General features: G+C 35.0%; 3 protein-coding genes across 3 annotated transcripts in view; 2 read left to right on the top strand and 1 right to left on the bottom strand.

The window, feature by feature from the left end:
• Positions 1-8,232, top strand: part of snx25 (sorting nexin 25) — a 56,270-nt gene extending 48,038 nt beyond the window's left edge. Inside the window, 6 exon segments of the mRNA XM_051859974.1 lie at positions 2,237-2,398; positions 2,595-2,712; positions 3,436-3,502; positions 3,582-3,763; positions 6,148-6,248; positions 7,693-8,232. Of these exon segments, the coding sequence (XP_051715934.1) occupies positions 2,237-2,398; positions 2,595-2,712; positions 3,436-3,502; positions 3,582-3,763; positions 6,148-6,248; positions 7,693-7,758 (696 nt within the window). The 3' untranslated portion in view covers positions 7,759-8,232.
• Positions 8,233-8,599: 367 nt separating this feature from the next.
• lrp2bp (LRP2 binding protein) lies at positions 8,600-16,194 on the bottom strand. The gene is made up of 8 exons (XM_051859982.1): positions 15,959-16,194; positions 15,745-15,851; positions 15,552-15,665; positions 13,081-13,223; positions 12,811-12,916; positions 10,753-10,976; positions 10,497-10,662; positions 8,600-8,815 (listed from the first exon to the last, which is right to left on the bottom strand). Exons 1-8 carry the CDS (start codon positions 16,062-16,064, stop codon positions 8,750-8,752), a joined length of 1,032 nt encoding a protein of 343 aa, XP_051715942.1. The 5' UTR covers positions 16,065-16,194; the 3' UTR covers positions 8,600-8,749.
• Positions 16,195-16,585: 391 nt separating this feature from the next.
• The window catches only part of pigg (phosphatidylinositol glycan anchor biosynthesis class G), a 117,761-nt gene continuing 108,256 nt past the window's right edge, over positions 16,586-26,090 (top strand). The window contains exons 1-2 of the mRNA XM_051859946.1: positions 16,586-16,952; positions 17,337-17,542. Of these exons, the coding sequence (XP_051715906.1) occupies positions 16,799-16,952; positions 17,337-17,542 (360 nt within the window). The 5' untranslated portion in view covers positions 16,586-16,798. The remainder of the gene's footprint in view (positions 16,953-17,336; positions 17,543-26,090) is intronic.

Raw genomic sequence — 26,090 nt, 5'->3', positions numbered from 1 at the left:
AGAGATTGAAAATAGTTCTGTAAGTAGTAACTGACTTGCTTTTGATTTTCCATTTAATTTTTTCTGTCATTCCAAAATGTTTTCAATTTTTTTACCAGGTCCAACATTTAAAATGAATTTGAGTTTTCCTAATTTGACCTAAACAAAATGTGCCTTTTCATTAAAAAGGCTAAAATATGTGGTATTTTTTTTAAGCATTATTTTAATGACGTTTATGATCTTTTATGGTTTTCGTGTAAGTATTAATAACATTTTAAAACAAAATTACTTCACTGCTTCATAATAAATATATTACAACAAACTCTACTAATGCCAACATTTATTAATTCTAATTTCAATGTAAAGCGTATTTGACTTCTGTAAACGGTCACAGACTTGCTTTTGATTTTTCTTTTGTCAGTTTTTTTTTTTTTTAATCACCACATAATAACTCTTACATAGAAGACTTATTTCCCAAAATGATTTCAAATATATTTTTTCCAAGTGCAAAATCTGATGAATTTAAAATGAATTTTTGAGCCATGAATACAAGAGTTTTCTTCATTTGACCTGAACAAAATGTGCCTTTTCATAAAAAAGACCAAAATTTGTGATATTTTTAAACACTTAAAGGGATAGTTCACCCAAAAATTAAAACTATCCCATGATTTACTCGCCCTCAAGCCATCCTAGGTGTATATGACTGTCTTCTTTCAGACGAACACAATCAGAGATATATATTAAATAATATCCTGGCTCTTCTGAGAGTGAATAGGGCTCCTGATTTTGAAACCCAAAAAAGCACATCCATCCATTATAATAATAATCTGTACGGCTCCAGGGGGTTAATAAAGGCCTTCTGAAGCAAAGCCATGGATTTTTGTTAGAAAAATATCCATATTTAAATCTTTATAAACTAAAATAACTAGCTTCCGGCAGACAGCCTTACACATCGATTTGCAGCGGAAGAGTAACTTCTGACCCGACGCATGACGAAGTGCAGAGGAGCAAAACAAAACACTGGTCACAAATTAAGGGGCGGTCACACTGCACTTTTCGTTCCATTGACTTCCATGCATCAGACCAGAGACGCAAGCTCATGCGAAAAGTTTCGCATTTTGCTGCGTTTCAGATAGGGATGTCACGATATCGATTTTTTTCATGTTTTGAATATCACGGTTATCGTCAATACCGGGATATCGCGACACCCTTAATTCCAAAGTTTGGTGAACTCTGACCTGCGAATTCACATCACGTGAAGACGTGTGACTAGTAGAAGATCGATATGTCATGGCGTGACCCCTTGGCTGAATTAAAAGAACAATATTTTTTGCAGTAGAGTAGATTGTATATTTTTACATTTTGAATGTATTACTATTTGTTAAATTCATGTTTATGAAAAGACGCTGACGTCATATCACGACTGTTAGTGTACGAAGAAACTTCGCGTGCTCAAAGTCTAGCGTGACCCTGGTGTTAGAAGTCAAAAACGAGATTTTTTAAAGAGAAATATCAGAGGAGCTTTTTTTTGGATGGATGTGCTTTTTTGGGTTTCAAAGTCATGAGTGCCATTCACTCCCATTATAAAGCTTGGAAGAGCCAAAATATTTTTTAATATACTCTGATTGTGTTCGTCTGAAAGAAGATAGTCATATACACCTAGGATGGCCTACACCTATCTGTAAATATTAATAACATTTTAAAAGAAATGAAGCTTCACTGCTTAATAATAAATACAATATTATGCCAAACTCTACAAATTTAAGTTTTTATGTATTTATTTAATTTTGGGACATCTATACCACATCCTGACATTTTTCTAAATTAAGCCCCACAAAAATATCAAAATGACTTTTTGGGTCACAATGTATTGGCACATATCTGTTATTGATTGCCTCTTTTTTCCATTTATCATATCAGCTGATACTGGATATTTAATTACTTCTGCCTGTTTTAAGACATAGATCATCATTTAGCACTAATTTAATGAGATAAGGATAGATTATGGCAAATATTTAACCCTTTAAGAGCATTATCTTCCACATCCTCAAAGCAAATCATACACGTTCCTGTCCGTCAAACACTTTATCAGAGCTCTTTCAAGTTTGTATGTGCCCAAAGTCCTTCATTAACACATCGCATACTCCATTTCCCAGCATGCAGTTTACTTTGAACAGGACTGTGTTCTTGCAATATGTTTGTTATTTCTAGATTCATGAAGTTTTAGTTTGTGTATGTGTGTGTGTTTCCTCTGTAGAAAGTGTTGACAGACGAGCGCATGTGTCAGAGCGAGGCGCTGTACGCGTTTCTCAGTCCGTCACCAGAGTACCTGAAGGTCATCGACATCCAGAAGAAATCCTCCTTCTCTCTCGCATCCTTCCTGGAGAGACTGCCGGGAGACTTCTTCTCACACCAGGAGGTAAACCCACACACACACACACACACACACACACACACACTAATAAGAGTGCTGGAGATGAAGTTGTCATCATGACATAAGCATGATCATCCACCAAATCACCAAATGTTGATCACACAGAGCATCAGAGATTTGAGACTGATGTCAGATCAGATGTGATGAATCTGATGTGTGTGTGTGTGTGTGTGTGTGTCAGGATGAAGCTGAGGATGACAGCGATCTCTCAGACTACGGCGATGAGACGGACGGGAGGAAGGACGCTCTGGCGGAGCCCTGCTTCATGCTGATCGGAGAGATCTTTGAGCTCAGGGGCAGTGAGTACAACACACTGCTGAAACACTCGCTGTCGCCACGGTGATGAAACGAGTGTGACCGCGCATCTGGGTGTGAAACAGTTTGACCGCAGGACGGTGTGACTGATGTTTCTAAAGGCAGATGTTGTTTTGAAGAGCAGGGTTATTATCGCTAACTAAAAACATTTCTGTTATTTGAAATAAAATAAAATATATGAACATTAGTTGAAAAACTTTAAGTAAATGAAAATTAGAAATGTTGCATTGGCAATAAACTGAAATAAGTTGAAGTTGAAGCACTAAAATTAATAACTGGAACTAAATAAAAATAAATTAAACCTAAATATAAATAGGAAAAAACAAACAAAAAACTAATAAAATTACAAAAGCACATAATGAAATTACTAAAAATGATTAATCGCATCCAAAATAAAAGTTTGTGTTTACATAATATATATGTGTGTACTGAGTATATTTATTATGTGTGTGTATATAAATGCACACACGTACATGTATATATTTAAGAAATATTTACATGTATACATGTGGGTGTGTGATATATATATATATATATATATATATATATATATATATATAAATATACACATAATTTTTTTTTTTTTGTTAAATATATACGTGTATGTGTGAGTGATATTTTCAGACATGACACATTGTGTCAGAGCATGTCATTATCACTCAAGGTGTGACGCTTTCTAACAGTGCTGGTGTGTTTTCTGTCTGCAGTGTTTAAGTGGGTGAGGAAGACACTAATTGCACTAGTTCAGGTCACGTTTGGACGGACTATAAACAAGTAAGCATTAATGGATGGATGTAATGGAAACTTGCAGGATGAGCACACTGAGTTTGTCCTTCCATCTCTTCCTCTGCAGGCAAATCAGAGACACTGTAAACTGGATCTTCAGTGAGCAGATGTTGGTTTACTACATTAATATATTCCGGGACACGTTTTGGCCCAACGGGAAGCTGGCACCTCATAACAAAAGCCGCTCGGAGAGTGAACGCAAAGAAACCAAGGAGAGAGCGCAACAGAAGCTACTAGATAATGTCCCAGGTGAGCGGGAACATGGATTTAAAACTGATGAGTCCAGTGGGAATTTCAAAAACCTACAGTAAGAACATTTGTGCAGGATGAGGATCTGCTGTTTTCCATTCATGTTTTGTCAGAATTACAGTAATTGTGAGGTGGAAATTCAGAGCTTGAGAGCTGTTCATGTGCCTGACATTATTAGTTTCTATTATTAGTAACACTAATGCAGCCTGATTGATGATGACAGCAGAATACATCAATACATGAATTCACCTCTAGATACTCTTGAAAAATACTGAACAGTGTCATTTTATAATTATTTATATACTATTGTAGTATTAATGAACATTTTGAATTAGCTTTTTTTTTTATATATATTTTCAGTTTTTATTTTAATTTTAGTTTAAGTTTTAGCAGTTTTGTGGAACTTTATGGAAGTTTGTTTCTGCCACGGAATTACAAAGTTTCAATTACCTTTTTTATTTTTTATTCCCTGGCAGAAACAAACTTCCATAGCTTTTGTCGTTTTTATTAGTTTGTTTTATTTTTTAAAATGTATTTTTGTCACTTTTAGTAATTTTAGTAACTTAAACTTATTTTATTTCAGTTAGTTGCCAAATCAACATTTCTTTTTCAAGTTTACCTACATCTTTGACAAAAATTTTTTTTAAGTTTTTTTTTTTTTTGTTTTAGTTAATAATAACTTTCTTTTTCTATAATATATATATATATATATATATATATATATATATATATATATATATATATATATATATATATATATATATATATATATTTGTAGCATCACAAACAACCTTTAAAGGGTTAGTTCACCCAAAAATTAAAATAATTGAAAATAATGTCATTTATTACTCACCCTCGTGTTTTTAAACAACTCTGATTGGCTGTTGCGTTCGCGCACTCAACAGATACGCCTGCTTTCAAACACTTTCAAACTGCGTGAAGGCACTGAGCTGTATAATGACTGTTGCGTAATCCTAGCGCTGCTGTCTGCGATTTAATGTTAACCAAATAACAAAAGAACGCACACTATTCTTGACTAAATAACTTTTGTAACTTTCATAAGTGTAGTGGACCCAATCCGAATGACGACCAAAACTTTACTGATGTTTTATTAAGTTTATTGCGTCCGTTTTCACTCCAAACAAATCACCATAAGAGCTAAACAAGAAGTGCACATTAAAATCTCTCTCTCCGTTGCATTATCATCAACATACAGCGAATTACACAAAACACTTGTTACAACTATCAGTAAACAAAAACATACATATCTCATGCCTTTTCAGGGGATGCTTAATAAACTGGCAAACTTTAAATCTGCAAAATATCTCTGAAGAACTGCATGCACTCCGTGTCATTACCCGTATAGCTCCGTAGACTAGAACACCCTGTCAAAATAAGAGTCCCACCTTAGTAAAGGAGATCTCATACATATTTAAACTTACAAAAAATATTAAAATGTATACAAAAACAAATTAGAAGCTTAATCATAATAAAGTCTGTTACAATAAAGGATTAATATGTATTTGATTAATATAGTGAATAATATGCAGTGTTATTTTACATTTGTTTACTTTATTTCTGTAGCTACCTGAAAACTATTAAACCTACCTAAAAAGCACTGTTTATTTCATATGTATCTTTGTTCAGTTGTTTTTATGTAGGCCTGCTGAATGTTAAATGGATCCAATCCATGTTCATTAGAAATGATTTGATGATGCAGCAATAAACCTGCTAGTATATTTTAATGCAGATGTTTTTGAACTTTGCTGATTTAAAACATGATCAAAATTTCAAAACACAGGAAGTGACAAATATCGGTATTGGCCAATAATTGTTTGTTAAAATCGGTGCATCCCTACTATTTACAACATGTTTTTAAAGCATTGATCATTGTGGCCAATCACAGACATATCTGTTGAGCGTATGAACACAATGGCCAATCAGAGAGTTTAGGAATACAGCGCTCAAAATGCTAGGAGGAAATGCTGTATTGTCACATTTTTAAAATTTCGGTCCTGAAGTCAGTACTTTTGACAACCCTAGTCTAAAGGTAGTACTAGCTAGTTGACTATTTGCAAATATCATTTTTTAGTTAATCCAAATTAATACAAAACTAGTCCTGTGTGGATTCAGTTACCCTTGTTAAAGATGCTTTATTTCATGCTTAAGTGCGAAGCTGTTAATATAAAAGGCTTTGTGGCTGTTTCTGCCTGCGTGATGCTTTATAATTAGAGCGGGACACTTAAAACACACTCACACACACTCCAGAGAGAGCAATTACAGCAGGCGATCTGAACAGAGACTCTACGGCATTAAAGCTGCACAATTCTATCTTTCATTGAGACTGTGGAATATGATCAAAAAAGGTTGTTCTTGTCGTTCAGATGCACTTCAGAATCTGGTGGGGCAGCAGAACGCCAGATACGGGATCATCAAGATCTTTAATGCACTTCAGGAGACCAGAGCCAACAGACATCTTCTCTACGTGAGTCGCCCTGCATTAACCCTGCTGCTGTTTATTTATATCTCAGGCTTTCACTCTGTCAGCTGACGCTCTCATTTCTGCTTTCTGAAAACACACATTTGGGTTTAAAACGGAGAATGAACCTGTCAAGCTTTGTTCATTTGAAGACGAGATGAAGACTGAGCTTGTTTACTTTCTTATTAAAAGTCTCTTGTTTTTGCACACAATTCATCAGTGCACGTTACTCAGAGGAAATGTATTCTTTGTTGAATTGTATTAACTTTCTCTGCCTCTGAAACAACTTTTCTATTAATAAAGGACATGCGGGTAGGGAAATATTTAATTTTAATAATTTCAGTATATTTTATATTTTTATATATATAAAATATCTTAAAATATACTTGCAATAAATGACTATAATTCAATAGCTTTTTATTATACTATTGTCAATATATATTAAAATAAAAGAAAATGTAAGTTTATTACAAATAACATAAATATACATAAATCTCAATAAAAGGCTTAATATAGATATATATATATTAAAAATATATTGAAGGAATTAATATTTTCATTCAGCAAGGATGCATTAAATTGATCAAAAGTGACAGTAAATACATTTATAATGTTACAAGATTCTATTTTAAGTAAATGCTGTTCTTTTGAACTTTCTATTTGTCAAATAATCCTGAAAAAAATGTACACAACTGTTTTCAACATTGATAATAATCATAAATGTTTCTTGAGCAGCAAATCGGATATGATATTGGAATGATTTCTGAAGGATCATGTGACACTGAAGACTGGAGTAATGATGCTGAAAATTCAGCTTTGATCACAGAAATAAATTACAGTTTACTTTATATTCACATAGAAAACAGCTGTTTTAAATTCTAATAATATTTTGCAATATTATTGTTTTGTATTTTTAATCAAATATATCTTTGCAATAGGGAAAATGAGGGGGATGTTTACTTTTGGAAGCCTACGGTTTCATTGTAATGTCACATTGTTAAGTTAAATTCATTGCACATGGTGTTATATGTTTCATAAATCCACATATTTAGTTTACTCCTGGTATAGACTATAAATTGTTTTCAAATGTTGAGCTTCATAACTGAAAATAAAAGCACCATAACTGCTATGATCCAGTTTTCCAGGGTTCTCCAGATCTGGGGCCGGTTGCATAAACTGCTAAAACTAGTCTTACAATTTAGTAATCATTTTTAGTCAGATTTTTTTCTTCTGTCAATTACATAAAAAAGCAGACTGGCCTAATTTGATAGCGAAAATTAAAACCGATTACCCCTAACTAACTGCTAGTGGGTCAAACTAGATCTTAACATAATGGCTGTGCTTATGCGTCTGGGTCTAGGTTTCATTAAATGATGATACTGTAGCGCCATCTAATGGTGGAATGAAGAAGAGAGATGATTAACATATTGATTTCTCTCTTTGTGTTTAGATCTTGTTGGAGATGCTTCTTAAAGAACTCTATCCTGAGCTGAGCGTCGACGCCGTACAGGCCTGAACGTCATCAGAGGCTCGTGATGTTTTCCTCTAATGTGCTGGAAGGATGTTTTATTTCTGAAACACTTGACTCTGTAGTGCTGGATCTAGAAGCGTCGGGCTTCTTGAGCAACATGAATATATGTTTGTGTTTTAATCTGTTCTTGTGTTTTTGGAGGAACAGGCCCGGTCCACTGCCAGCTGTCATATTCCGCTTTTCTCTCTTTTGTTTTCTTCTGGGGGTTTTTGCTCTGTAATGTGAATAACAGTGGAGTGAGTGTAAAAAGAAGAACCAGACCTCTGTAAACTCCCTACATATTATCGTGACCATTATGAAGGCTTTTAATCGTGCAATATGTCATGTACAGTTATTGTGAAGTTTCTGTTTGTGATATTATTATTATTATTATTATTATTAATATTGTTATTATTATAGAATTTTATTTTTACCAAAAATAGGCTAGAGCATTTATAAGCAATAAATTGCAAAAGAAGATGTCATGTTTCATGTCTTCAATATAATAAAATATTAAATGCATACATTAAAATGCAATTCCTATCTTGAACTTGAATACGATTTCTTAGTGTTTACATTTCTAAATTAAATACATTTTTTTGTTGTTGCTTTTTTTTCTTCTTCTTTTTTTTTCTTTTATATTTTTGTGGGGAAAGTCAAAAATATCCCGTTTATGTAATTATACCTGTAATGATTTCAAAGAAAAAATCTAAAAAAGTAGTTATATACAGTAGTTATGTGTTAGTTTTAACATATTTTCTGGTTTATAATGTTCATTAAAAAAATATGTTTGAAAACTCTTTGAAAATAATTTTTATGTGTACACACATAATCAAGAAAATAGAACTGACTTGAATATAAAGATTATATTTATAAGAAGTTGGCACATTTTAAACTAGGTTTTTGCAAGATTTTCCTTTGTATCATCCTTATATCACATTGAAATAATACTAAACTTCAGTGAGATTAAATGAGTGATTGTTGTTGCACGTGTGATTCATATCCTGCCGTGTACTACGTCCATTTGCAACTCCTGACAGATCTCCGGATCGATCCTGGCAGCCTGATGGAAGGGAAATGAGAGAAATTAGACAACTATCTAAGGTACCACTGGACCACTGAATGTCACATCTTCTATTCTATAGTCAGCTGTATTTCTATTGTACTTTATACAATACATATTGTTTCAAAGCAGCTTCACAGTAATAAACAGGAAAATATCAGAATCAATGATGCAAACTTCATCAAATATGAGTCAAATTCAAATTCTGCTGTAAAGCAGCTCTAAAAAGACAATAGTGTCATTATTCAGCTCAAGTCAGTTCAATATTAATTCAGTTCAATAACTGGAAGCGAATTTTTCTGTTACGGAATAAAAAATATATTGCGAAATATATAAGCTACATTGTGACTTTTTATCTCACATGCTAACTATTTCTTGGAATTGCAAGTTTATATCCCGCAATTCTGACTTTTTTTATCGTAATTGTGAGTTTATATCCCACAATTCTGACTTTTTTTATAATTGCGAGTTTATATCCCACAATTCTGACTTTATCGTAATTGTGAGTTTATATCCCACAATTCTGACTTTTTTTATAATTGCGAGTTTATATCCCACAATTCTGACTTTATCGTAATTGTGAGTTTATATCCCACAATTCTGACTTTATCGTAATTGTGAGTTTATATCCCACAATTCTGACTTTTTTTAATTGTGAGTTTATATCCCACAATTCTGACTTTTTTTATAATTGCGAGTTTATATTCCACAATTCTGACTTTTTTTATAATTGCGAGTTTATATCCCACAATTCTGACTTTTTTTATAATTGCGAGTTTATATCCCACAATTCTGACTTTTTTTAGTGTAATTGCAAGTTTATTTCCCACATTTCTGACTTTTTTATCATAATTGCGAGTTTATATCCCACAATTCTGACTTTTAGCGTAATTGTGAGTTTATATCCCGCATGGGACTTATATGTGACTTTATCACAAGTTTATTTCTCACAATTCTGACTTTATAAATTGCAATTCTGATTTAGTTTCTCACTATTGCGAGCTTATATTCTGCAATTCTGACTTTTTTTATTGCAACTGTGCAATTCACACTTTATCGTAATTGCGAGTTTATATCCCACAATTCTGACTTTATCAAGTTTTTCTAAATTTCGCAATTCTGATTTAGTTTCTCGCTATTGTGAGCTATTCTGACTTTTTTCTCGGAATTGTGAGAGATAAACTCATATTTACTATTTAAAAAGTAAGAATTGCGAAATAAAGTCACAATTACTTTTATTAAAAAAAAAAGTATTCCGTGGTGGAAACGGCCTTCCATAAATAAGTGTCAATTATGAAACAAATTTAATTTCGATACAGAAGACTGAACTGAAATGAATAATCACATTATCATCATTCAGTTCAATTCGGTTCATGGTTCAATTTTGGTTCATGTGGTGTCAGTGCAGTCAAATTGATAATATTACAAAATATTAAGTGCCCAAACCCCAAATAAGCCTCAAACTTTCCCCACATCGCTTCTCAGCAGCAGTGCATTTTACAGGTCTAACATCTGTGCAGAAGAATTGCATTATAACAGAATGTCTATTTACACTTACTGCAAAGAAAACTACTTTTTTGCCATTTACACTTAGTGTAAATACCGTCTATTGCTATTTGCACTAATGTAAATATTTTCTATCGCTGCTGCCGCATTATAATGTTGCGGTGGTCAACGGTACCTGTGTGAAGTAGCTTTTTGCTCTGTCTCTGTTCTGCAGGATCCCCCGGCCCAGATGAAGGCAGCGGGCGTAGTAAAACATGGCTATAGCGATGCCCTTCCTGGTGAACTCCTCCAGACAGCCCGTGTGCCGCGCTATAGCACTGATGTCCTCGTATGCACACACTCTGAGAGTCCAACCAAACCAGTTTTAACATGCTAAATAAAACAACAGTGTTCTCTACAATACCTCTCAGTTTCTGAATGATGCATTGCACCTTTCTCCCAGGGCGGCTGCTCTGGAGTAGAGCTTGCGGTGGTAGTAGCAGGCCGTCAGGTGGCCTTGAGCGTAGACGTTCCCTCTCTCCGCCGCATCCTTCAGACAGAACAGAGCCGCGTCTGGATCCTTCTGCACTCCGTGACCGTACAGATACATGACGCCCAGAGCGCCCTGAGACTCCAGACTGCCGTTCCCACACGCCTCCGAGTGCCACGAGAACGCCTGATGGACACACACGGTCAGTTTTAATGAAGACACAGACATTTAAATGTGCATTAGATTTCCCTGGACGATGATTTCAGAAATTACTAGATGAACTGAGAGATGTGCTACTGTTCAAAAGTTTAAGGTCTGGAAGAAGAAATTAACAATTTTATTCAGCAAGGATGCATTAACGTGATCAAAAGTGACAGTAAAGACATTTATAAAGTTACAAAAAGTTCTATTTTTTTTTTTAACTTTCTATTCATCAAAGAATCCTGAAAAATGCTTTCCCCAAAAAATTGTTTTCAACATTGATGATAATCAGAAATGTTTCTTAATCATCAAATCATCATATCAGAATGATTTCTGAAGGATCATGTGACACTGAAGACTGGAGTAATGATGCTGAAAATTCAGCTTTGATCACAGGAATAAATTACACTTTACTATATATTCACATAGAAAACTACGGAAGAGGATTAGGGCCAAGCAATAATAATAATAATAATAAAAAAAAAATGATAAAACCATCTTGAGATTAAAGTCATTATAATGCAAATACATTTCTCAAAATTTAACAAGTTTTTTCTCGAAATGCAATGACTTTACTCTCAATTTAATGAGTTTATTCTCAACATTTTATTTGAACTTTTTTTTCTCAAAATGTAATGTTTATTCTCGACATTTTATTTGGACTTTTTTCTCAAAATTTAACGAGTATTTTCTCGAAACATAACTACTTTATTCTCAAAATTTAACAATTTTATTCTCAACATTGTATTTCGATTTTTTTTCTCGAGTTTAATCTTGCATTATAAAGACTTTAATCTTGAGATCATTTTTTACATTTTTTTTTTATTGTTTGGCCCTACTCTTCTTCCATAGAAATAGTAATAATAATTCACAGTATTACTGTTTTTACTGCATTTTTTGATCAAATAAATTCAGAAACTAACTTAAAAAAAGTCACATAAAAATTCAAAATTTAGACAAGTCAAAATTACGACATGTAAGTCATATTTATGAGATGAAAAGTCAAAATTATAACATAAGTGATAATTTAGGTCAAAATGTACTTATATGATCAATATGATCAAATGTATCATACTGAACTGTAAACCACTGGAGGCTGATTTTACAGTGATTTTACTATTATCTCTTTTCTGAAACAAGCATGTAAAAGTTTACAAATAAAAAAAATCACATTTAACGAGTCAAATTTTAAGAATTTCATGGTATTTACTCAAAAAATGCATAAAATAATTACGATGTGGACACTTGCATGTTTTCAAAGGAAATATACTATTGTTTTCACTTCATTACATCATTATGGAAGTCCATTTTTGCCTCATAAGAAAAAAATCATGCTTTTGTAAATCATAATTATGATTTGTGCTTGGATGGCTAATTCACTGTGGGTTCTTTGCTATGGGTTTTGAGAAGCATTTTGTGAATTTATGAGTAAAAATAAAGTCTGTGGTTATCATTGATGCCTTCATGCCGTTTGTTTTACAATATAAATTACACCTAGTCATGATGTGTCAAACTGTGTGCTTTTTAAAATGCAAATTGCTACATGTGGACTACAGAGGTGGTCATCGAACACATAAACTCAGATCTTTGTGTATTTGTAGTTTATTAAGCAGTTTGTCAGCAACAAAACATGAAAGTCTGCTCCAGTAATACCAACCACAGACCTTGTTTTACTCATAAATCACAAACTACTATTCGAAAATCCTATTAGAGATTCCCAAAGGAGCCCAGTGCTAATTCTCTCTAGTTTCACGACTACAAACGTAGCAGGTAAATGCCTCAGATGGAGATGCATGATGGTTGTCAGTGATATCAGGACCTTTCTGAGGTCGAGGCTCTCCGGTCTGCAGTAGAACATGCCCAGAGACGACTGCGCTTCCACACTAGCGTTCGGGTTCCCATCATCAGCTGCCAGGAGCCAAAGCCTGCGAGAAACACACACCAGGGCTGCGTCCGAAATCCCATACTTTCATACTATATAGCAGATGAAAAACAGTATGTGACAAAAGAAGAATGTCCGCCCATCACTACTTTAACTGTTCATCCCATTTTCATGCACAGATGTCTGTTTTGTCTGATTGTTTCTCACCACTCTGCTTCAGCGCTGGACGCCTGGACACCATAACCCTCCAGATACGCCCTGCCCAGGTTATACAGCGCCGCGTGTCTGACAGAGCCCACCTCAGAGGAATCCCAGAATGCAACTCTTCTCATGTACTCAATTGCTTTGCCCTGTTTGTGGTTTTCATATGGACAGTGAGATTTTAATAGTGTGCATTAGTGCCCGCCCTCTTTTTCAGCGGCACTGATTTCGGTGTCATGAGAAATCGAGTCCCCCCCCCCCCCAGGAATCGGGTCTCCTTTAGGACCCAGGCGGTAATGCCTGATCAAAAGTTGTTATTCTCAAGTCTTGAATAATTATAACCTATTTCACTATTGTATGATGTTTATTTCATTAAGTGTACAAACAACATGCTTGAAATATAAAATGAATGTCTATGTATTGCATAATAAAACAAACTGGAAACACAACCATGCCTAAAAGGATTGTTGCAACATACTATACTCTGTAAAAGTAATTTAATATTAATTTTACACAATAATAGCAATGTGGTATAGTATATTACTATTATGCATGTTTAATAAATTAATTTACATAATTTGAAACATGTAATTGGAAACTATATTGGAAGCAAAAAACTTATCTAATATAAGCTAAGCTAGCAGGGTAATCAGGTAGATGTATGCAATGCTAATACATAAGCTAACTAAAAAAAAAAAAAACAGTAAGAACGAGAAATGCTTTATTTCACAACCTTTAGCTTCAGTTATTTAAAAGACATTAATGGCGCATTTTAAATGATATAAATCATAATGTAATTTTGCAGGATTTATAATCAGGCACTAAAAATACTACCCATTAAAAGTCTGCTGAACCAATGGGATCACTCGAGATTCGATTCCTGGGGGGACTCGATTTCTCACCACACCTAAAGTATTTTTTCCATTCATTTCTCCCATAGGGATTTTAAAATAGTATTTGTTAAAGCGTTAAACCATGAACTAAACCAACCAGCTACAAAGAGAATCACAAAATTACAAACTTTAATTGCTTTGAAGCAAAAAAGTGTTTGAAAACTGGACAAAAAGGAAAGGCACACCTTAGTGAGGGAAAGAACTACAATCCCATGAAGCATTGCAAACAGCAAATCAAATTAAAAACGATGAAGAAATATAAAACTAATCATTCACAAATATTAATTATATGTATAAAAACAATGTATTTTAAGTTTATTGCAAAATATGCATATATTATACAAACATTTCAGTATTTTGAGAGCGTAGGGAGAACGATGTGGGCAGAGCTAAAGCGCTCTTTTAGCGCCTGTTGCTTTTTTCCGACTCTCTGATTGGTGTAATTTTCTGTACAGCATCATGGGTATTGTAGTTTTTTCACCACTGTTAAAGGGTTAGTTCACCCAAAAATTAAAATAATGTCATTAATTACTCACCCTCATGCCGTTCCACACCCGTAAGACCTTCGTTAATCTTCGGAACACAAATTAAGATATTTTTGTTTAAATCCGATGGCTCAGTGAGCCCTGCATAGCCAGCAATGACATTTCCTCTCTCAAGATCCATTAATGTACTAAAAACATATTAAAATCAGTTCATGTGAGTACAGTGGTTCAATATTAATATTATAAAGCGACGAGAATACTTTTGGTGCGCCTAAAAAAACAAAATAATGACTTTTATAGTGATGGCCGATTTCAAAACACTGCTTCAGGAAGCTTCGGAGCATTATGAATCTTTTGTGTCGAATCAGCGGTTTGGAGCGCCAAAGTCACGTGATTTCAGCAGTTTGGCGGTTTGACACGCGATCTGAATCATGATTCATAACGCCCCGAAGCTTCATGACGCAGTGTTTTGAAATCAGCCATCACTATATAAGTCGTTATTTTTTTTATTTTTTTTGGCGCACCAAAAATATTCTCGTCGCTTTATAATGTTAATATTGAACCACTGTACTCACATGAACTGATTTAAATATGTTTTTAGTACATTAATGGATCTTGAGAGAGGAAATGTCATTGCTCCCTATGCAGGCCTCACTGAGCCATCAGATTTCAACAAAAATATCTTAATTTGTATTCCGAAGATTAACGAAGGTCTTACGGGTGTGGAACGGCATGAGGGTGAGTAATAAATGACATTATTTTTGGGTGAACTAACCCTTTAAACACAAATATTTAAAAAAAAAAAAAAAAAAAGAAATAAAGCGGGCTGACGGCTTCAACAGAAGCAAGTAACATTGATTAACAACCTAGTAGCTCACAGTAAAGCTGTCTTTAAAGGTTGAGTTATCGTTCAAAATCAGTTTAAAAATCAGTGCCCTATGGAGAAAATGAATGGAGTTTTTACTTCAGAACCAAACTATTGCACTCTAGCATTAAAGGAAACTTTAGTTGCTTCTGCAGGCATTTGGAAATTTGTAACATACAAAAACCCTATTATTACTGTGGATCTGAGAGATATAAATAACAAGAAGGTCCTCACAAGGTCTTCTTTGGTTCCAAGGCCATCGTAATATATGACAGCCAGCTGATAGAGAGCTCGAGGATCTTCATCTTTAATGCCATCAAAGATGATCTCTGCTTCTGCGTAGCGGCCCTGCAGAACAACACGATTCATGGATCAATCTACTGTCTGAAACAGTGTGCAGAATAAATGACTTTAAGGCATCAGTCACCTCCTCATAGTGGAGCCTTCCCAGGAGGAAGGCGGCTTGAGAATCTCCTCTTTCTGCTTTCTCTTTAAGCAGAATCACTGTCTTCTCCACTGACTCAACACTGCTCTCTGCTTAAATGAAACACAATGAATATATATAGGCCATATGCAATTAAATGTTTCTGCTAAATAAAGTGTTAAATGTTGTAATGCACATGGTCACGTGCTTGCATCACCTGATTGCGTCAACTCTTCTCTAATATCTTTATAAATCTCGGTTATTTCATTGAGAAACTTTGAGGTTGTGATTTTCTTCGTCGAGTCCAGTCCACTGCAGTCCATTTCCCCCGACAGAACCACTAAATCACATGCTTACGATGGTTTTCTATGTCTGTAAATTCCCTAACAGATAAAGCGCGTGTTTGATAGTGGCGAAAAGTAAATAAAGCGCCATTACAACAAATGTTACCATGACAGCGACGGATGACCTCACACTTTTGCTTTTCATTTCACTTAATTGCAGTTATTAATATAATATAATAAATGGTATTTAACAAGTTTCAACAATTGCTTGTTAAGTGAATAAAAAAAAAAAATGTGAGATTTTTTTTTCCCGTCGCCTAATTTGTTAAAAAAAACAATAACAATCCCACACTAAACCATACTTTTCTTATTTTCATTTAATAAAAGACATGTTTTATTTTATATATTTTATTTTATTTTATAAATTATAGTACAATTTTAAATATTTTAAAACTTTACATAGATTATGTAAACGTAAATTAACAGTTTTGGCTCTGATTACAAAATAAGAGTCCGCAGAAACGTTGAAATAAAGTGAGGAAAGATCCTCGTGAGTTGCCGTAGTGACCCTCACGGCACAACACGGAAATGAGAATTTCAAAACACTAATCCGGCAGAGTCTTCATTAATCGTGTGGATTTAGAGCTGTTTATAGTGAAAATGACGTTAGATTGCGGTCAGTGAGAAATCAGGCAGCAAGCTGGACAGCTGACAGTGTTTGTGTTGTCTTGTGAGTGTAGAAGTGATATTGATGACAGGTATTAATCTTCATCATGAAGCTGAGCTCATCGGTATTTGCTTTATTGTGTCTCATATGTGAGATTGTGTCAATCGCTCTTTTCCTGAGAGGATTCTTCCCTGTTCCTGTCAAATCATCCTTTTCAGCCAAGAGCAAACTGAGTGACTTTCCTGCAGAGCCACAGACAGGTAAACACACACATACTCAGAATTATTAAGTATGATGTTGTAATTAATAATAATAATAATAATTGTTATTATTATAATATAGTGAGTCATTAAGTATTATTAAAGCTGATTTTCTGGATTATTATTTATTGAGACTGATTTTTTTTTTTTAGAATTAATTATTAATTTATCTGAATAATTTATTTTTTGATATGTAAAATCTTTTAGTTATTTATAATTTAATAATTATATCTAGATTTTTTAGATACTTATTCTTTAATTTATATTTATCTTTATAATATAATCATATATAATAAATATCATTATGTGCATTTTTTTTTAATGTATTTACACACACACGCACATGTGCAGTAGAGGTTTTCTGAACTGTCATGTGTTTTGCAGGAAGTGCCCTAAACTCCTCCAGAGTCCCTGCACCTCTGTTCAGGCGTGTGGTGATCGTCCTGATCGATGCTCTCAGACAGGACTTTGTGTTCGGCTCTGATGGCCGCAGGTTCATGCCCTACACCAGACATGTGCTGGAGAGAGGCTCTTCTCACAGCTTCATAGCCAAAGCCAGACCTCCCACCGTCACCATGCCCAGAATCAAGGTGAATCTCACACAAATCAAACCCTTTCTTAACCTGCATCTGGTTTTGTATGTGCTCCCTCCTTCAGTGTACATCTGTGGGATGGTTTTGACTGTTTTATTGCCAACATATGCTATTATATTAGTAATTCTAATTCATTTAGTTAAATATTTAATAATATCTAAATTTGATATTTGTTCTAGTGCTACAAATTTAATGTATATTCTACAAATTCTGTTAAAATAATATAAATAATAAATAGGATTAAAAACAACAGTGTTGCATTCAACATGTGGGACACTGCTAAATATGACTAATTCTAATTAATTTAAATATTTAATAATATTTATAATGTTTTTTTGCCTGTTTTATTGTCAAGCTATACTATCATATAAGTAATTATTTAATATTTTTAATAATACTTACTGCTACTACTAATAAATATTCAAAAATAATATTTATAATATTTAATTTGACATTTAATTAAATGTTTAATAATGATAATAATAATAATAGTTGTTGTTGTTAATAATAGTAATAATAATAAATATTGAATAATATTTATATTTAATTTGACATTAATATTTTAACTTGATATTTAATTAATTAATTAAATAATAATAATAATAATAGTTGTTAATAATAATGATATGTCTTTAATAGTAATATTTTATAATATTTCATTTGATATTTGTTTTTGTGCTACAAATTAATTTAATATATATTCAACAAATCATGTCAAAATAAAGACTTATTTTAAATATACGTGCAAAAATTGGGACACTGCTAAATATGACTAATTCAAATTAATTAAAAAAAATATTTAATGATAATAATAATAGTTAATAATAATACACAACTAATAGTAATATTTTATAATATTTTTACATTTCATATTTTAATTTGGTGTTTAATTAAATATATAGTAATAATAGGTAATAATAATAAAAAATAATAATACATTTTAATAGTAATATTTTATATTTCATTTGATATTTGTTTTGGTGCTGCAAATTAATTTAATGTATATTCAGTAAATTATGTCAAAATAAAGATGTTTTTTTTAAAAACTGGGTGGAAAAAAACGTTGCATGCAAAATGTGGGACACTGCTAAAATATGACTAATTCAAATTAAATATTTACTCATATTTATAATAATAATAGGGTTTGCCTGTTTTATTGTCAACAGCTGTGTGAAGGAATTTGTACAGGAAGGAAACACTGATGTTTGTTGTTGACCGATGTACTGTATCTCAGTGAAATGGAAGTATGTGAAAGCTGGTTGCAGACAGGAATGACGCTGATCTGGGCCGTAACGTTTGTTCACTCACGCTGTAGGTCGATCCATCTGTTCAGAGTCATTGATTCGTTGTGTAAGATGTTAGAGGTGCATCACTCATAATAGTACAGTAGTTTACTCATGCTGCTAAAGGTAAATAAAGTCATTAAATCAGTTTCAGGAGCTAATCTGCCCAAGTTTTCCAGGATGAATCTCACCACATAACTCCAGCTCTTCCCGGAGTGTCCAGCAGATGGCAGTCCTGATCTATCAGATGTTCAGTTGTATCACTGCAGGTCTCTCAGCTGTGAACCTCTGTGACATGGCCAACTAACCCAAATTACGCTCTTCCAGAGATCATTTACCTGACCGCTGCTCACTAGAGGGAAGAGAGAAGCTTTTTAAAGTGTTACACATCAAGAGATCATGTTTAGATACTAATAGGGCACAAAGACATTGAGGAATATGTGTTTCTGAATTTACGCTAAAACCAGTTGTATCTCTTAAACCTAGTAGTGAAAGTTTTATGAGCAGTAGGAGAACCGTATTCATTCGCACAGAGCCGAAGCACAACCGAAACAATGTTCATCCGCAAGAAAATGCATACAGTTTTGTGTTTTAACCACTAGAGGGCCAAAAGTTACATAGTGCACCTTTAACATATCTTATAAACGCAGGATTTGCTTTAAAAATGTACTGGGACATCTATGTGTGGAAAGTGCCAGGAGGGACTTTATTTCAAAAGCATGAGGCTCAGTGATGTTTGTTACATCCTTCATCGAGTCATTTAGTGGCTCTCTCTGCTGTGATTGACCTCTTCACACGCCGCAATTCATCCAGTACTCAAGGTTTGTCTCACTAACAAGCCAGCTTGTTTGTCCGTTCTACCTGTGTTTTCTTCCCTTTGGACCAGTTCATTTGAACAAGGGATGTGTGTAGTCGCAGATCAGTCAGGTTTTTTTTTGCCATGTGTTCAATTCTGAACCCTTTCATTTGGATTGCCTTTTTTGCTCCTGTTCTTTCAGCATGATTCCAGAATAAAGGGGCGGGGCCTGATTGAGTTAGTTAGTAGTGTGTTGAAAATGGCAGTTATGGTAAGGGCCGGGACATTTCCCAAATGACCAATCACAACACACTGCTCCAGCCGACCAATCAGAGCACATTGTGCTTTTCAGAAGGAGGGGCTTCATAGAGACAGGAACTAAACAGAGCGTTACTGACAGACTGGGAAGAGAGGAGCTGCAACAATGGAGAATATGAGGAAAATAATCCACCTGTTCTAGTAGAGCACAAAAACAACATCAAGACTTTGTAAAAGAGCATAAAATGGCCTCTTTATGTCATAAAGCCCCGAATCAAACAATATGATTGTATTTAAACTCTTAAAATGCTCGACACGATCAACACTTCAGTATGCGATGAGTGAGTTCGTGTGCTGAAAGGAAACGGGCAAAGTGGCCCAGCGTCATCTGTAAGAACATGAGCCAGACTGGTTGCCGTAGAGACGCTCTTGCCATTGATTCTCAGTCATTGTCAGTGCTGATGATGTCATAACAGAGAGTGTGACACCCTGGTGAATGGAGCTGTCAGTCAAACGTCTGGGTCACAGTGCTGCAGTTTTCTCTTCTCTGAGTTTATCCTGATGTAACGAAGGGCTGAAATGTGCTTATTAAATGTCTTCAGACCACTAGATAATTTCCCGGAATTCTCCCAGAATTCCACAGTGACTTATAGGTGCTTTGTGTTAAAACATGTGGTATTGATGTCAAAGAATGACAGTGCTTATAGGTTCATTTTAAACGGAATAAGAAAATCTAGCTGTGAAAAAAGGATGCTTTGAGGTTGCTGTGCTTATGGAGTAGATCAAGCCTTTTTTTTTTTTCACAACTTTTGATTAACAGGTCGTGCTGTGTGTGTTGAAGTGTGTGTGCTATATGCAGGAGATTGTTGTGGCAGTTCTGAATGCAACGTTTCATGTAAATATGCAGAATTTTTGCTGAGATGTTGCCTCACGTTCTGTTTGATGTTTTCACCAGCAGCTATTGTTGAAGTGTTTCTGGAGAGTCGAGAGGGATGTGGCTTTTGTAAGACTTGAGTAGAATGTTTGAGTAGAATATATGCCGAATTACTGAAGCTGGACCTTTATTTTTTTCTCTCTCTTTCTCTCTTTTTTTTGGTGGACTCCCAAATAACTCATAAAGGAACAGTTTACATAAAAATGTCCATTTTACTCACCGTCAAGCTCTTGTAAAATATGTATTACTTTTTTTTTTTTTTTTTTACTTTTTTTTTGTGGATCACAGTGTTATTTTAGTATCATTTATGTTTTGTTGGAGTTAGTATTTATTAATATTTTAAACTAGATATGTTCTTTTGTCATATTATTAGTTTCTGTTTAGCTTTATTTTAATACGGTTTTAGTAAATTTTGTTCTTCAGCTTTAACTTACTTTAAGTTAGTTGCCAAGGCAACATTTCTAATTATAGTTTAAGCTTTAAGTTGAACTTTTTAGTCTGTTATTTATATTGCACTTTATTTCAGCTTTCAAATAAAGAAAATGATTTTTAATAGTTTAATTTTAGGTTTAGTTAAATACAAAGTTCTATCATGAAACTCTAGATGGCGCAGGCTGATGGGTCCTTAACTCAATCTGCTTGCAATCACATCATTCTCTATAGGGCACAGCTGATTGGTTCCTGCTGTATCAGTAGCCAGTAAGCTAGCTGCTTAACCTTCAAATACTAGTCAGCATTTTCTGTAGCCATTGCAGCACACTTTCAGAAACCCTCAACCTTCCCCTGCTCTACCTGTACAGATCTGCTTTGGGTAATTCATGTATGCATTATTGTACAGCAGCAGCATGTCTTACTTGCTCACAGCAGCATGTCGTGTAAGTATTGACAGTAGCCAGTCCCGTACTTGCTCTGCAGCAGCAATAGCAATAGAAGCAGCAGCAGCAATAACAACAGCAATAACGGCAGCAGCAGCATCAATAACAGCAGCATCAACAACAGCAGCAGCAATAACAGCAGCATCAATAACAGCAGCAGCAATAGCAGCAGCAGCAATAGCGGCAGAAGCATCAATAGCAGCAGCAATAGCGGCAGCATCAATAACAACAGCAATAGCAGCAGCGGCAGCAGCAATAACAGCAGCAGCAATAACCAACAGCAGCAGCAACAGCAATAGCTGCATTAGCAGCAGCGTAGCAGATCTATTTCACCAAGACCAAATATATCAACATTGTCATATCCATTACCATGCCAAACACTTGTCACGACAGAACTATAACAACACTGGGGTGCATTTCCCAAAAGCATCGTTAGCCAACTATGGTCGCAAGTTCCGTTGTTACCAACATAATTCAACGATTTGGCATTTCCCGAAACCATAGTTCCAACAAACATTCGCAGACAGCATCGCAAACTTGCATGGTTGGAGCTGCAGCTCTTCAGTTGTTAGAAGCATAGTTTCTTGTTAAATGACACAGACTTATCTGCTCTTGGGCACAGTAAGCAAGCTAACATTCAGTACATTCTATATATAGAATTCTATATATATACATTTTAATCTAAAGTATATTTTAGCATGTCAACAATCTGTACTTTCTGAAGAGTGCACATATGTGTAAAATGCGCAAGGGAACTCCAGAGTATGAGGGAACCAGCGATGATTCAGACATCAAGCAAAATGACATTGAACACAAACCGTGAAGCAGTCATTAGGTGCCATGATCGTTACAGCAGCATCTCCGAGATCACAAATAGATGAGTCAGCAGAGGTTATCACTCCTCCACCTGCGGGTGACATCATTAACGACAGTCCTATACCAATGATGGAGGTGCGACCATGTTACTACGGCTTCGAGAAACTGTCGAGACTAGATGGTTAGTTTCTCCAATGATGCATTGTACTCTGGTAGTTAATTAGCAAGTTGTACGGGAAACTCACCCCAGATCATATTTGAAGAATGCAGTTAGTTTCAATGAAAGTGAATCAGGACTGAGTCTGTCAAGCTCCAAAGTGACAAAGAAAGCACCATAAAAGTGGTTTCTTATTGGCTATTCTAAAAAATTCCAAGGACCTAAAAGTTTGATATTCATGGCCTCTGTAATATTTCCACGTTTATCGTATTTCCATCAAATGCACCATAAAAAGCCTGCTGGAATCCTGAGCTTGGGTGTGTTTGTTTCTGTTTGTCGCTTTACTAAAAAAGATTAGATTTTCTTCTGATGGTCAGGCGCCTTTAGATCCTTCTCTGTTCCTGTAGTTTCACTGAAAGGTTTTGTTTCTGTAAAGAGGGAAACTTTCCTTATTTTCCTGCATGGATAAGCTCTCTGCTCGCAGGTTTTTTGCCTGGTATGTTAATGCTGTAAAGAAGAACGTCTGTCCTACTTTTCACGTCTCCAATCATCGGGATTGACACATTAAAAGGTGGGATGTATTTCAGAACTGCAAATCGTCCCGTCTGGAGGCGGAATTCATAAAGTCGGCGTCACAGAAAGAGAGTTAAACGAAAGAGACGCACTCTGAAAGTTGGAAAAGAAAAACTAGCAAGAGAAATCTTCTGTCTGGATGGCCTTGGGGTTTTCAGAGAGTGTTTTCAAGCCGCTCTCTTACAGCTGTCGGAAGATGCTGAGATAACTCACCCAGGGCGTGTTGTTAACATCAGTTTTAATCAGTTCTGCTGACTAGTTCCTGTTGCCCATGGTGCAGTAGTGATTTTTTTTTTGTGTGCTGATTTGTCTTTAAGAATCATTTGGAGGTGCTTAGCATCACTATTACTGTTGATCGGAACTATTTTTGTCTTTGTGCATCGAATAAAAGAAAGTTTGCAAGCAAAACCACCAAACTTTTTTTTTTTATTTGAGTCTCAAAAGTCTTGAAAGCACTTTTCTTATGTGTTTGCCTGTTTTTTTTGCTTGTGTCTCAAAAATGCAAATAATATGTTTGTGAATTCAAACGTTTAAACTCAGTGGGCGGGGCCTGCAGCTCTTGTTTCTATTGGTCTGTTTCCACTTGTTCTTTTCAATGTGTAGAAGAGCAAAAACTCTTAGACACTTTCAAGAAAGTTTTTCAAGCAAAACGTTTTGAGACTTCGACTCGACCCTTTGAGGAAAAAAATAATTGGTGGTTTTGCCTGCAAAACTTTTTGGATGCACAGTAAAGGCACAAAAATAACTTCATGTCATCATTTTTGTTATATGCCTTTGTCATTTTTATTATTTTAATTATTTTCTTTATTGTTTACATTAAAATGTATTTCAATTTTAGTTTCCCAAAGCAACATTTCTAATTGTAGTTTAAGGTTTACCTTTTTCATCTATTATTTATATGGTAGTTTTAGCTTTTTTTTTTTTTTTTTCTTCGAATAACGAAATCAGTTTTTAATCACTTTAGTTTTGGGTTTTGTTTACTGTAACAACACTGATCACAACATTTTTGAAGAACAAATTGAATTGAACATTCAAATTTAATTTAGTGGAACTTTTTTTGGTGCACAACAAAAAACAAAAACACTTCATTTTAAATTAAGTATTTTTTTTAAATCGTAATTTTAAAACAGATCTGAATTATTATCTGGTTGGTTATCTGACAATAACAAACAGCAGCAGCAGCAACAGCAGAAATATCCAACAGCAGCAGCAATAACCAATAGCAGTATCAGCAAGCAACAACAGCAGCAATAGCAGCAGCAGCAGAAATATCCAACAGCAGCAATAACAGCAGCAGGAATAACCAATAGCAGCAGCAGAAACAACAGTGCAGCAGCAGGAGCAATAACAGCAGAAATATCCAACAGCAGCTGCAGCAATAACCAACGGCGGCGGCAGCAGCAGCAGCAGCAATAACGACCAACAGCAGCAGCAACAATAACAGCAGCAGCAGAAATAACCAACAGCAGCTGCAGCAATAACAGCAGCAACAGCAGCAGCAGCAGAAATGACCAACAGCAGCAGCAACAATAACAGCAGCAGCAGAAATATCAAACAGCAGCTGCAGCAATAACCAACGGCAGTATCAGCAAGCAACAACAGCAGCAGCAATAGCAGCAGCAGCAGCAATAACAGCAGCAGCAGAAATATCCAACAACAGCAGCAGCAATAACAGCAGCAGAAATATCTAACAGCATCAGCAGCGATAACAGCAGCAGCGGCAACAGCAGCAGCAGAAATATCCAACAACAGCAGCAGCAATAACCAGCAGCAGCAAAAACAACAGCAGCAGCAATAACCAACATCAGCAGCAGCAATAACCAGCAGCAGCAGCAAAAACAACAGCAGCAGCAGCAGCAGCAGCAGCAATAACAGCAGCAGCAGCAGCAATAACAGCAGCAGCAGCAAAAACAGCAGCAGCAGCAAAAACAGCAGCAGCAGCAAAAACAGCAGCAGCAGCAAAAACAGCAGCAGCAGCAAAAACAGCAGCAGCAGCAATAACCACCAGCAGCAAAAACAACAGCAGCAGCAGCAGTAACAGTAACAGCAGGAGCAGCAGCAAAAACAACAGCAGCAATAACAGCAGCAGCAATAACCAGCAGCAGCAGCAGCAGCAGCAAAAACAACAGCGGCAGCAGCAGCAATGACCAGCAGCAACAGTAGCAGCAGCAAAAACAACAGTAGCAGCAGCAAAATCAACAGCAGCAGCAAAATCAACAGCAGCAGCAGCAGCAATAACAGCAGCAGCAGCAATAACAGCAACTTAAACTTACTTTATTTTAATTAGTTGCCAAGGCAACATTTCTAATTGTAGTTTAAGGTTTAGGTTTTTCATCTATTATTTATATGGTACGTTCTGCTCTTTAATTTAATTGTGAAATCTTGTATATCTCTCTGGTTACTCTATAATGTTGTGTGTGTTTGTGGAACCATACATGAATTTGAAGAGTTTTCTTTGTGTAGCATATGTAAATGTGTTACTGTATGGATGATATATTCTTATTAGAGCCTTTATGATGGTTTAGTTCTTAGATCTTTGTCCCTGTATGAATTTTATTGATTGAAATCATGCTGCTGCTAATGTATCTGACATTAAAATATTTGCCTGACATAAAAAGTTTGCACGTGGCATTTATACTCCGGTGTTTCAGCTCTGATCAGGCTGATAATATTCTGTGTTTATATTGTGCTGTTGTGAGTTTAGTGAATGTCTCCGGCATTCAAATCAGTCCCTCAAACCATCAGATAACACCTTATCAGGGCCGTTTGATTGTTAACCACTGGGATGTAGAAAACATTTAGACTAGTGTTTTACATTTTATGAAGAAAATATGAATGGTGAACGCTGTAAAA

This window comes from Ctenopharyngodon idella, chromosome 14, assembly GCF_019924925.1.
Source record: "Ctenopharyngodon idella isolate HZGC_01 chromosome 14, HZGC01, whole genome shotgun sequence".
Taxonomy (NCBI): Eukaryota; Metazoa; Chordata; class Actinopteri; order Cypriniformes; family Xenocyprididae; genus Ctenopharyngodon; species Ctenopharyngodon idella.
The sequence above is the reverse complement of the archived record's forward strand: the minus strand, read 5'-3'. Positions and strand labels throughout refer to the sequence as shown.